The 13,505-nt window shown below is 40.2% G+C and overlaps 1 protein-coding gene across 4 annotated transcripts in view; it reads right to left on the bottom strand.

The window, feature by feature from the left end:
• Positions 1 to 13,505, bottom strand: part of PHAF1 (phagosome assembly factor 1) — a 72,291-nt gene that overhangs the window by 42,930 nt on the left and 15,856 nt on the right. For all 4 annotated transcript variants that reach the window (XM_061594315.1, XM_061594317.1, XM_061594318.1 and 1 more), the window contains exon 3: positions 9,877 to 9,959. In XM_061594315.1, coding sequence (XP_061450299.1) covers positions 9,877 to 9,959 — 83 coding nt within the window. The remainder of the gene's footprint in view (positions 1 to 9,876; positions 9,960 to 13,505) is intronic.

The raw sequence follows: 13,505 nt of genomic DNA, 5'->3' as shown, positions 1-13,505 counted from the left end.
CCCGGGATCTGGGCTGTTTGATCTATGCTTGTAAATAAAGCTGCCAGGATCGGGGCCCACCAGTCTATGTTGTCCTTGAGGAGTTCCGGCGGCATATTATCACATCCGGGAGCTTTGCCCAGTTTAAATTTATGAAGCAGCGTTACAATTTCAGAAATAGAAACTGGAGACCATTTAGGGAGGGTGTCAAGGTTAGTATCCTCCCTGCTTGTACTCAAACTGCTGTGGCTCTTGGCAAAAATGCTCCTAAAATATGACTCCCAGACATTGGTGGGAATATAGAAATCCTTATTAATAAGAGGGGGTTGCCCAATCTTGGAGACGAGTCTCCAAAAAATAGCCAAATTCTTTAATCTGGATGCCTTTATTAAGTTTTGCCACAGCTCTCTCTGGGCTAGATTCTTTTTCGTCTTAATTAAGGTTTTATAACGTTTCTTAAGCTCATAGTACTCAGGAGGCAGTGAGAGTAGGTGAAGGGATCTATATGACTTATATAGTTCCGTGAGAGAGTTCTTAAGAACGATACATTCCGAATCAAACCATGATTTGGACTCAGGGTGGAGAACTCGAGGCTTTATCGAATCCTCAAAAGACAGATGGTTATAAAAAGAGTGGGACAACTCCTGATAAAGTTCTACAACTGTTTCAGGGGCTTCGGCTGTAATTATAGCCGCTCTCAAGCACTGGGGTCCCTCTGAGTAGAGGAGGATTGTCATATCCTTGGCCAGTTTGGGCATCCATTTAATGCTCAAAGCCCTGTGTTCCACTGACTGGTTGAGCATTGGTACACTGGCCAGCTGGAGTGACTCGTGTCAAAGATTTAGGAGCAAAGATAAAGGTAAGTGGTCACCAACCAACCCAACCAACCCAACCCACCCACCCACCCACCAACCGTAAACAGGAAGGGATTCCTGGTCGAGCTGATGGAGTTCTTTTGAAAGTATATTAAAACTGTAATAGTCCCTATGTCATTTTAAATGTCGCTAAATATTTAAGCATTATTATTGACACTAGGGCTAAAATGCTTACTGATTAGCAGTTTATAGAGCATCTGGTTTTAATGTTTGTTCAATTGTAATGGTTGCTGGATCAATCAACATATTTGAACAACAAAGACTTGCTTATTTCAGAAGACATTTTAAAGTAGTGTTCGGTATTGTTATGACTGTTTACTATTCTTATTCTTTTCATGGGTTTTTTCTTTTGGGGTGGTAATTTTATGTACACCACTTAGAGTGTTAATGATTAAATGGTATATAATTTTTTAAAATAAATAAAATACAAGGTTGCCGAAAACTCTTGGATTTATGCATGACCATTTATTTCCCATTTTCCTCTAAGGAGCTCAAGGTGGTATACGTGGTTCTTCCTCCATGCCCATTTTTTCCCTCACAACCACCCTGTGAGGTAAGATTTGCTGAGAGAAATTGACTTGCCCAAAGTCACCAGAAAGCTTCATGGTTGAATGGGGAATGAACTGGGGGAGGGGGGAGCCATCACAACTCTGCCACCACCAACAGAACTTTCAAATCTCAATGTGCTCCAGTAGAATCACTTTATGCATGCAGGCATCAGTTATCAAACTAACAATGCTCAAGTGCAGAGCATCCCATTGATGCATACCAGGGCAAATTAAAGTGATAACACCATGCCCTGGAATCAAATACCCGCAAAAGCCTAGGAGCATAGGTATGTCTTCAAGAGGAACAGAAACATGAATAGCATCAATGCCTGCCTTAACTCAAGGGAGAAGTGATTCCATAGAGCGGGGGCCACCACAGAAAAGGCCCTCTTCCTGGTTACCTAATCACACATCTCCAAAACACAGCACAGCCAAGGTGTCCTCACAAGGACTGCAATGAACAAGTAGGTTAGTGCAGAAGGAGGAGTTATTTCAAATAACCTGCTCCCAAGCTATTCAGGGCTTTACAGGCCAAAACCAAAATCTTAAACTAGCCCAGTAGCTAATCGGCAGCCAGTGCAACTCCTTTCACAGCAATGTGATATGCATGTGATAAAGCACCCCAGTGGACAGCCAAGGTGCCCACTGCATTTTGTACTGGCTGCAGCTTCCAGACCAGCCCTACCTCTTGCTTTTTCCTCTCCTAAAAACAAAGTAAAAGGATACACTATCATTTAGTATGTTGCTAATTACTGCAGCCACTGAATACGGAAAAATAATAACATTACGGATGCATTTTAGATTATAAAACGAAAACCAAGAGAATGCTTCTTTCAGGAACTATTCTTGTTTTGCATATAAGCTCATGAAGAAACAGAAGCAATTCTCTCCAAGCAGCAAGAGCTGTCAACAAGCATTTCAACAGCACTAGCTTAGATGCTGGAAAAATGTGAGCAGGCAATGGGGTTTAGAACTATATCATCTATGTGATGACGCAAGCCTTGTTAAGAGGGTTCCTGCACAGAATGTTTATGAGCTGAAATCTCCTCAAGGAGAGCAAAGGAGCTTTGAAGGAATGTTTGAGCATTAGCGTTGCCAAAAGTGTATTTTCCTCCTTCAGCAAATATTACAGTCAGGCAAAAATTGGCTCCACAAAGGTATATATATTGAAGCATTAAAACAGAGCTTCCAGTGTGCCGGCAAAAAATAGGAAATATTCCAAAGGAATGAACGGTGAGTTAGATATCCAACTCCTTGTGATATTCAAAAGTACAACCTTCCAGATTAATCACAAGACTGACTAGCTACCTGACTGTGCATGGCTGGAATAATTACTTCTGGTTCAAAAGAAAAACATAAACAGCATTATCCAAGCTTACCTGTGTGGTCACCAGAAGTAATCCTTACTAGCCAGAGGCAAAGTCAAGGTGCCAACCCCAAGCATTGTTAGGGCCCAACAGGACCCCAACTTATACACATCTGTAACATGTCACCAAAATAGCCGAGGGACATGAGAAGAAAATCCCCTTTGAGTCTGGCAGAAATGCACGCAAGACTTCAACAGCCAATCTGAAGAAGTTTATTAAGAGTTAAACCGAAATAAGATTACAAACAGAGGAGGCAGAAGGCTGCTTCAAGAAAATAAAGAAAAAACAGTTCAGTACAGTACAGGGCTTTCCAAACTGAGGTCTGTGGATCACCAGTGGTCCACAAACTTCATTCAGGTGGTCCATAGCATGTCTTCATTAAATATTCATATTGATTTTTAATTGAATTTTCATTGTTTCTTTTACTTCTTATATTGTATGTTACTGTGTTAGGATTTGAATTCTAGGATTTCAATTCTATGGAATGCAAACTGTAATACAATAAAACACAATTAAAAATCATACAGCAACTAGCACACCACATTAGAATTGTCACAACTGGCAGGAAAATTATTAAGTGGTCCGCCAAGACCCTCAGCAATTTTCATGCGGTCCATGGGGGAAAAGGTTGGAAACCACTGGTTTAGTCTAAGCCTACCTAATTTGCAGATCTTGGATTTGCACCGCTTGAAGGAATATCAATGGAAAGCTTGATTTAAACCAGCCTTTTCCCCCCTCATGTCGATTTAAATCAGTTATTTAAATCAAGGTGACTTAAATCCACCCTGAGAACCAGGGTGGTGTAGTGGTTAAAGTATTGGACTATGACCTGGGAGACCAGGGTTCGAATTCCCACACAGCCATGAAGCTCACTGGGTGACCTTGGACCAGTCACTGCCTCTCAGCCTCAGAGGAAGGCAATGGTAAACCCCCTCTGAATACCGCTTACCATGAAAACTCTATTCCTAGGGTGGCCATAAATCAGAATCGACTTGAAGGCAGTCCATTTCCATTTTAATTGGTATTAGACATACAAGTAGTGATGCTGTAGCAAATGGAATTCTTTTGAGACGTGAGATGAGTCAGAGTATCAAGCTATAATCTCATTGTTTATTTAAGATGCACTGCATGAGCCTTCCCCAACCTGGTGCCCTCCAGCAGTTTTCAAGTACACCAATCAGCCCCAGCCAGTACAGCTAGAGGACACTAGATTAGGGAAGGCTGTATTACATGAATAGTCACTACACAAAGATCAAAAGTTTCAATCTCACAGCAGCAGGTTTTTATTTTTTAAAACCTAGGAACAGAGGAGAAAAAATAAAAATCGCCGGTGAACCAAACAAAGCACAAAAATATGATAAACTTTGGAACATTCAAATTACTTCTATAATTTAAGCAGCCTCTTTACCCAGGCCTGGAGTGGATGTCTACCCTCCTGCACTGCCGTAGACTGCTGTTCTGTGCTGCTGTTTTGTTATTCTGATATTGGTTGTTTTGGGGGTTTTATTTAATGATTTTAATTGTATGTTGTACTTATTTTAATTGTGGCATTTTTGTACACATAATAAATAAAAATAAATAAATATGGCTTCATTAAATTGTTAGTGACTGGCTAGTTTTCCAGTTTGCAAGATAAATAATGTTATTATGGAAGCCATAAATCCATGTAACCTGGAATAAAAGGAGACATATCCATTTAATTAAGGGAATACATACCGGCAGAAAGCCAGAAGGTCAGGATTTACTCACAATTATGTTAGTAATTTGCTATACACTGGAGAGACAAATCACTCAGATATCGAACATTTTGATACAATGCTGGAGACCATAAATGGCAAGAATATAAACTGTTTTCATCTGCTTCTTCCTAGAAAAAATGGAAATGGACTGTCTTCAAGTTGATCCTGACTTATGGTGACCCTATGAATGGGGTTTTCATGGTAAGCGGTATTCAGAGGGGGTTTACTGTTGGCTATTAAACCGAGAAAGCAGAGGTTAAATTTCCACAAGTGAGCTACGTGACTTAGCAGCGAAAGTTGGCAGAGCTCAAGCCATCTTCAAGGACACGTTGCTAAGAAACCTAGGCTCGGGCAGCTGGCCTTATCTATATAGAGGGCCAGCAGACACTTATGAGTGTGGGGGTCGAGGAGTTTGTACAGAGAGAGCTTGTGATATATTGTCAGTAAAGTGACTCTTAAAACTTATTGCTTGTCCGGCTCATTGCTTCAACTGGCATCTAGCCTGTCACTATACTGTTCTGCATCCTGGGCATCTGCTTGCGCCAGATACAACATCCAACAAGTGGTAGCAGAGGATGGTTACCTGGTGCTGATGGTTACCTGGTGCTGAGGATTGCAGAAAAGCGGCAGAGAAAAGCCAGAACTGCAGACCAGTGAGTAAAACAGCAGAGAGACGGAGAAACCGAAAGCTGAGCTGAAAGCTGTGAGAGAGCCGTGGGACTGAAGGACAGAGGTGAGAAGCTCTAATTACAAAGGCGGTGAACTGTGAAAAGTGAAAGTATGTCTGTTACGTTATTGGCCGGGATTCCCTTGGAAAGGCTGACAGGGGAAAATTATGGCACTTGGAAACAGAGAATGCAGGCTTTTCTAGTGAAAGAAGACCTGTGGAAAGCTATCGCAGAAGACCCACCCGCGGTGGTGCCAATTCCAGCAGATTGGAGAAGGCTGGATGAGAGGGCAAAGGCGTTAATTGTTCTTGCTATTGATGATTCTCAATTACTGCACGTGCGTGATGCAACAACGGCAAAAGAAACCTGGGAAACTTTAAGAAATATTCATGTGAGAAAGACTGCCAGTTCTAAAATATATCTTGCCAGAAGATTGTATCAGATGCGCTTATCTGGAGATAAAACCATGTCAGAGCATTTGTTGGAAATAAACAGACTGTTTACTGAGTTGTCAGAACGTGAAATTGAACATTCTCAAACGCAAAAAGTGTATATCACATTAGCTTCACTAGATTCAAGTTATGATAGTCTGGTGAGCTCTTTGGAAGCAATGGACGATGCAAATCTCAATATGGATTATATAGAAGGCAAACTTTTACAAGAATTCCAAAGGAGACAAAAAAATGGCAAAGCAGGAAAAGACTGAGTCTAAACACAACGTGGAAAAACAGAACAACAAAGCTGCACAAGAGAGACTGTATGGACAAAAAGCGTGTTATTTTTGTGGTTCCAGGCAACATCTACAAAGGAATTGTGAAGCAAGAAGAAGAGAAAGAGGAAGAAAACCATGTGTACAGGTGATCTATGCTAGTAAGAATAAGCAATGTATTAACAATGAGCAGGGAAATAACTGTAAAGATTTATGGGCAATTGACAGTGGGGCAACAAATAGTACAATCAAAGATAAATCTATGTTTCATACATTTTGTGACGTAGAGGATCATGTAATAATGGCTGATGGATCTAAGAAACAGATCAAAAGTAGGGGTACAGTGAAATTAGCAGGTTTCAATACCATTATGACAGATGTGCTGTTTGTTCCTGATATCAAATGTAACATTATGGCTGTGTCGAAACTCAATGAAATGGGGTTCACAGTAATGTTCAAAAGGGGTTCAGTGCATGTAATGAGAGGAGAAAAAATATTCATGAAAGGAATAGTGAGGGACTCATTGTTCTTCTTACACATGAAACAAACAAATCATGTACTCATGTGTGCTAATAAGAAACCCCATAATAATTGTGTTCATTTATGGCACAGAAAACTAGGCCATATAGGATATGAAAATGTGGTGAAAACAACAGAGAACAGTAATGATGTGACATTGAGAAACTGTGAAAAATATGTAGACTGCCACGTGTGTAAACAAACTAGGGCCGTTGTGGCTGCAAAGAACAAAGAAGCCATGCCCAGTACAAATGCACCTTATCAATTAATACACGTGGACTTAGTGGGGCCATTTCAACCTACTCAGGGGGGTGCAAGATATTTCCTGACAATAGTTGATGATTTTTCAAAATTCTGCACTGTTTATTTACTAAAAGTGAAAAGTGAAGCTGCAGAGAAACTGAAAAGATTTATTACAAAAATTGAAGTGCAGTTTGGTGTCAAAATACAGAGAATAAGATCAGATCAAGGAGGAGAGTTCTTAGGACACTCTTTTACTGAATACTTGGATAAAAGAGGAATAAAACAGGAGTTAACAGCCCCTTATAGTCCTCATCAGAACGGGTTAGCTGAATGCTGGAACAGGTTGCTTCAGGACTCAATAAGATCAATGCTATGTGACTCCTCTTTAACGCAAGGTTTCTGGGGAGAGTGTGTTCTGTATTCGGCTTACATTCAAAACAGAATATTCCATAAGGCCACTGGAATGTCTCCTTATCAGAAATTGTATGACAGAAAACCCAGATTAAACCATTTGATTAGGTTTGGAGCAGAATGCTGGGTACATGTTCCCAAAAATAAAAGGACAGGGAAGCTGCAAAGGAGAGCAGACAAAGGGTACATGCTGGGATTTGAAAACACGTATTACAGAATATGGCTGCCAAAACAAAGGTCTGTAGTGTTAAGCAGAAGCGTGCAAGCAATAGAGCAGGATTGGGAAGAGAAAACATATGTGGAGTTGGGAAACACTGAAGGTAGTAATGAACAAGAACAGGCAGACACAGTACCAATAAAACAAGAAGAAACAGGCAGCAGTAGTGAATCAAGTTCTAGCTCTGAGAGAGAAACAGAGGAATCGCCTGACACAGACACAGACACTAAGGCAGAAATACAACCACACAGATCAGAGAGAACAACAAAAGGTATTCCACCTGTTAGATTTAAAATAAATTCCATTAAACATATAGACTTCAGTGACTGGAAAAAGTGGGATGATAGAAATCATGAAGAGCAATGAAATGAAATGAAAATGATGCTGAGATTGCAATGGAGTAACTGTATTACAAATAAAAGTGATGTAAACTGGAATAAAAGGAAATGTATCAGAAGAATAAAACCAAATGATGTAAATGTACTGACATGTAAAATGTAACACATGTAAATGGAAGAGAAATGTAACTGGCTGAATGTGGAAATTTAAGGTGGGGGATTGTTGGCTATTAAACCGAGAAAGCAGAGGTTAAATTTCCACAAGTGAGCTACGTGACTTAGCAGCGAAAGTTGGCAGAGCTCGAGCCATCTTCAAGGACACGTTGCTAAGAAACCTAGGCTCGGGCAGCTGGCCTTATCTATATAGAGGGCCAGCAGACACTTATGAGTGTGGGGGTCGAGGAGTTTGTACAGAGAGAGCTTGTGATATATTGTCAGTAAAGTGACTCTTAAAACTTATTGTTTGTCCGGCTCATTGCTTCAACTGGCATCTAGCCTGTCACTATTCTGTTCTGCATCCTGGGCATCTGCTTGCGCCAGATACAACATCCAACATTTACCACTGCCTCCCTCTGAGGCTGAGAGGCAGTGACTGGCCCAAGGTCACCCAGCGAGCTTCATGGCTGTGTGGGGATTCAAACCCACAGTATACATGGCAAGAGTATATTCAAACATTTCTGGAGACGTTTTTTAAAAAAATATTTTCTCACCATTTTACTTTCCAACAAATTATTGAGATGCAAAAAGGCACTGATTCAATGCTCACGAACCAAACCTGATTTTTGACTGCAGGGCAGTAAAATAAATGAAGCAACAGCAGCACAATTAATTATAGCACCTGCTTTTATATATTTTATTTTATTTATTAGATTATTCCTAAACTGCCAACTCATAAAAAATATGATGGTGTACAATAAAAGCACTAAAACTACCAGGCCAAGCTCAAGGTTCTGGTTTTGGTGTACAAAGCCCTACACAGCTTGGGACCAGGATACCTGGAAGATTGTCTTACCCCTTATATACCCAGTCGATCACTGCGCTCTGCAGGTGAGGGCCTCCTGCAGATACCATCTTATCAGGAGGTCCATTCTGCACAACATAGGAAGCAGACCTTTAGTGTAGTGGCACCTACTCTTTGGAATTCCCTTCCCCTAAATATTAGACAGGGCCATCTCTGTTATCTTTTTGGCGCCTACTGAAGACCTTCCTCTTTCAACAAGCCTTTTAAGTAGAGACCTTATCCCAGTCTGTGTTGAAATTGCTTTTAAGATGTTTTTAAAGTCTGTATAAAAAAGATGTTTTTAAGATGTTTTGTATTAACATGTTTTTAAAGATGTTTTGTTGTAACATATTTTAAAGGCTGTTTTCATGATGTTTTAGAGTGTTTTTAGTGTTTCTGTTTGCCAACCTGGGCTCCTACTGGGAGGAGGGGAGGGATATTAAACAAACATTATAAAATAGAGAACAATTGACCAACACTGAATCAAATGAATTCTCTGAAAATGCTTAGCAAAACAGAAACATTTTCAGCAGGTGACACAATATTGTAGGTGAAGATTTCCATAGGAACAGTGCTCCAACATACTGGTGCCACTACTCTAATAGCCTTAGTTCATGGGAGATAAGGGACAGTTCTTCCAAAGTACTCATATTTACTACAGCAAGACTCCACTTACCCATTTCAATATTAGGACTAAACTTGATTTTGACTAGATGGTTTGGAATATGGTTGCTGATCAGCCAGACACAGGAACAAAAACCAACAACTATTACAAAGACCACACACAGTGCTTTCATTTTTTAGCACAGAATGAACCTCTCTAATCTTTTCCCATTGAGAAGGAGACACGGAAACCTTCCTTTCCCAACACCACATCAATTTGGCCAACTCCCCAACCTTATTATACAACACAGCTTATGTGAAAAGCTACATTTGATTTGTCACTTGAAACTGCAAGCTACAATAACATCAGGTCGTAACAGAAAATTTCTAGACATAAAACAAACACTATTAACCCTCTGTGTGTGTGTGCACGTGTGTGTAAAAGAAACAGAGAGGGAAGGAGGAAGGGAGGATTAGCATGTAATTTTTAGAAGGCCACACGCTCCAGGATGTGGCAATTGTCAAAGATGACTGGACGTCATGTGGCCAGGCAACACAGGCAATGACATTACACAATATTGACACATCCTCCCATCCTTTCCAGGCTACTTATCACACAGAATACTTTGAAGCAAGCAAGCAAGCTAGAGCATGCCTTACCTGCTCACTGTAGAGAACCTGGACGTTTCTGATGATACGACAATGTTTCTGAAGAATTGCTACAGCCTGAGCCAATGGCATTCCTGCAAGAAGAAATACAACAAGTGTTATAGAGGTTGCTCCCACTTAGCCATGTTGGCAAAATGTGTTTGCTCCACAGGATCAACATGCGGCAGTGCTGGTTCAATGGCCAAGAGCAACCAGCTGAACACCACAAGCATTTCCAGCCAGTGACTAAACTTAGTTTCCTGTCAGATTAGAAGAAACCTATGTTTCCAGAACAGTCACGCTAAGCCACTAAGCCAGACTGTTTTCTACGAAGCTGGACATGACATAGTGTTGCTAACACAGGAGTGTGAAATCACGTGTTTAATCAAATTTAGCGGCCTACAATTTTACATCTATTCACAGCATTCAATACATATAAGGAAGATTATCCTATATACAACCACACTTCTATTCTGTTTCATTTTGCCTACAACGCCTTACTTGCTAACACTCACATTAACCCCTCATTTCTTGAAGTTATGAGTGTGTCCAAAGTACATATCCACAACTTTCTTTTTCCTCTAACAAATAGTTTATCAGGGCCGTTTCATACATCAGACAGCAACAAAACACTTGCTACCAATTATACACTCAATAGGGAGCCACATTTCTCTAACAAGTGTATTGATATATATGAGTTTGCAAGCACTTGTTTACAGTAGTGGGTTCCCAAACCTTTTCTCCAACAGACCACTTGAAAATTGCTGAGGATCTTGGCAGACCACTTAAATGATTTTCTGCTGTTGTAGCAATTGCAATGCGCTGTGCCAAGTGCTGTATGATTTTAACCGTATTTTCATTACTTCTATTATTGCTTGTATTTTATTGTGTTACAATCTGCATTCCACAGAATTCAAACTGTAATACAAGAAAATACAATATAAGAAATAAACGAAGCAACACAATTAAAAGGTCAACATGAATATTTAATGTGGACATGCCACAGACCGCCTGAATGAAGCTTGTGGACCACTGGAGGTCCATGGACCACAGTTTGGGACCCTCTGGTTTAGAGCATTCACAGTTTATAGTGTTAAGTATGTATCTGATCAGAGGGTGATATCCAACTAATTCATAGAGAAGACCCAATGAAATCAACTGACTTCTCTTAAGGCAATTGATTTCAATGGATAACCAAGTGTGACTAACATTGGATATCACCCATAACATGTATGGAGGCCTCTAGGATGCTGTTATCGTGGCAGTAAAGTCCCCACATATATTCAGTGCTTACAAGGAGCTTGTGAAAAAGGTGGCAATAAGCAAGAGGAAAGCCAAAGTGCAGTTGTAGTGACCTGCTCTGAGCTATTCTGAATAAGGCAAACTGTGAATCTCAAATTAAGCCCTCTTCTTAACATGTCTACATCTTTGTGGCTGAACTGCTTACGGTCTATGACAGTCTTTCCTAACTTGGTGCCCTCCGGATGTTTTGGACAACAACTATGATCAGCCCCAGCCACCATAGTCAATGGTCATGGGTGATGGGAATTATAGTCCACAATATCTAGAGAGCATCCAGTTGGGGAAGGCTTACCTATGGAGTTAAATACATATTTGTCACAAATACATTACCAGAAAATGTATCTGCCATACACATGGCATTCTAGGAAAATGTATTTAACATATTCAATGTAGGTAACGGGATGGCTTTGCCTCTGCTATTTTCTAGTGCACTCTAATTACCGCCCTTAAATTAAACAGTATCTTACAGGAAATATACCAATTCAAAGTGCATGGGACTGGACAAAATCTTTGGTTTCTCAATAGAACAACCACTGTGAAAAACCTACAGTTCCATATCCTTGGCACATTCATCTTATTGTGGTTTCACATACAGAAAGCCAATGATTTGTGATGGGAACTTGTTCAAAAGGATGGGGAAAAGAGCACCTCAAAAAACTAAACAGAAAAAAGGGTGGAAACTCCAGTGGTCACTGGTACAAAAAAATCTTTGACATAGCTCAGCACGTTTGGGAGTACAAAGCTTGAAAAATGTGAGAAAGTTCTACAAATTCTGAAAGTAAATGATTATTCCAACCTAGCCAGTTGCAGAAATGGCTTGGGAAAATATCAGAGCAAAATAAATCTCTTTTCTCTCTCTCCCTACATCTAAGTTGAAGAGGCTTGAAGAATCTTCCAATATTGTGATAATACCACCAGTATGCTTTACAGGAGTGTTTTAACGACTGCTAGATAATGCATGAGAAGTGCTTTGAACACTTTCAAGTATATATTGATGCCAAGTATGCTTTTTGTTTCCAGATGTTCTTGTATTAAGCTGAAGTAAGAGATGGCCTTCCATGACACCACATTAGAGGCCTACCCCCTCCGTGTGTTAAACTTCCAGGGAGTAGCTGTGTTAAGTCGGCTGCAGCAAGAACAAGGAGCTTTGTGCTATTTTAGAGACAAACCACTTTATTATGACAGAAGCTTTCATGAACTAGAGTCCATCAGACATAAATATGTGTAAAGAGTGTGCCACGCATGTAATCTGTCACTGTATAGTTTTTATAGCAACAAGGGAAGCTGGGACATCCCCAGAAGGCAGTATGTTTTGTTGCCTTATCTTTTATGCCTGATATATACTGCAGTTGGTCAGCAAAACAACACATTATAGGTTGCAAACTCATCATCAAATTAACAGTGTTACTGATCAAATATAAATGAAGAACAGAGATCTTTGGCGCGACATTGCTCCCTGAAGTACTTCTCAATTGGCAAATAAGTTTCTTCATAAATGCTGAACTCCATGACAACTGAAGCACAAGTTTTTTCTTCTTTTTTGGGCTTTGTGAAAATTATTGCCAATAAGCTCATGCCAACTGATCCAGCAATGAAATCCTAACAGCCCTAGGTAACAGCTTAACATCTCTTGCTTATCATGCATCAAGTATGCTTTATTGACCGTGTAATAATCCCAGGAAGAGAAGTTTTTCAAACCCAGAATATTCAAATCAATGAACAGACAGAGGGATGAAGGAAGAGGCTTGGACGGAGAGCAATGTGTGGGTGGGTTGGGAGCCTATTGTTAAAGACATAAGCTATTTGAGGGAAGCTTCTTATTAAGCTGTTCATTTGTGAAATTATTGTGAGGACTATTACCTTACAGATAAAGAGCACTAGTAAATTATCATCTAAAACCACAAGATCAAGAGATGCTATTAAGTTTCAAGTGCTTTCCAATAATTCAGGAGTGATTTTGGAGGTGCACAGCGGTCAGAAAATAAAGAGTTGGCATGCACTCTTACAGTCCAAGACACATGAGAGGGTCCAACTCAGCGACAGGCTTCCCTCCTTATAAAAAGGCAGACATGCAGACACAGGTAAAGTTTGGACAGCTTTATTCGGAAGGTTACACTGACGCCATGCACAATTTCCCATGTTTCTGGCATCATCAGCTCATATTCTGGTTTGGAGTACAGGTACTTTTCCAGGTTGCATATTAAACTTACATAATGGGCTTGCAGGAAACAAACACAGCTCTTAAGAAAAACTATTAGCAAATGCCTTTGACTGTTTAGCACACACTTTTGAGCAAAACACATACATGCCCCATGTTAACCATACCACAGTTCAAAAGG

Source organism: Rhineura floridana, chromosome 13 (assembly GCF_030035675.1).
Source record: "Rhineura floridana isolate rRhiFlo1 chromosome 13, rRhiFlo1.hap2, whole genome shotgun sequence".
Lineage (NCBI taxonomy): Eukaryota > Metazoa > Chordata > Lepidosauria > Squamata > Rhineuridae > Rhineura > Rhineura floridana.
The sequence above is the reverse complement of the archived record's forward strand: the minus strand, read 5'-3'. Positions and strand labels throughout refer to the sequence as shown.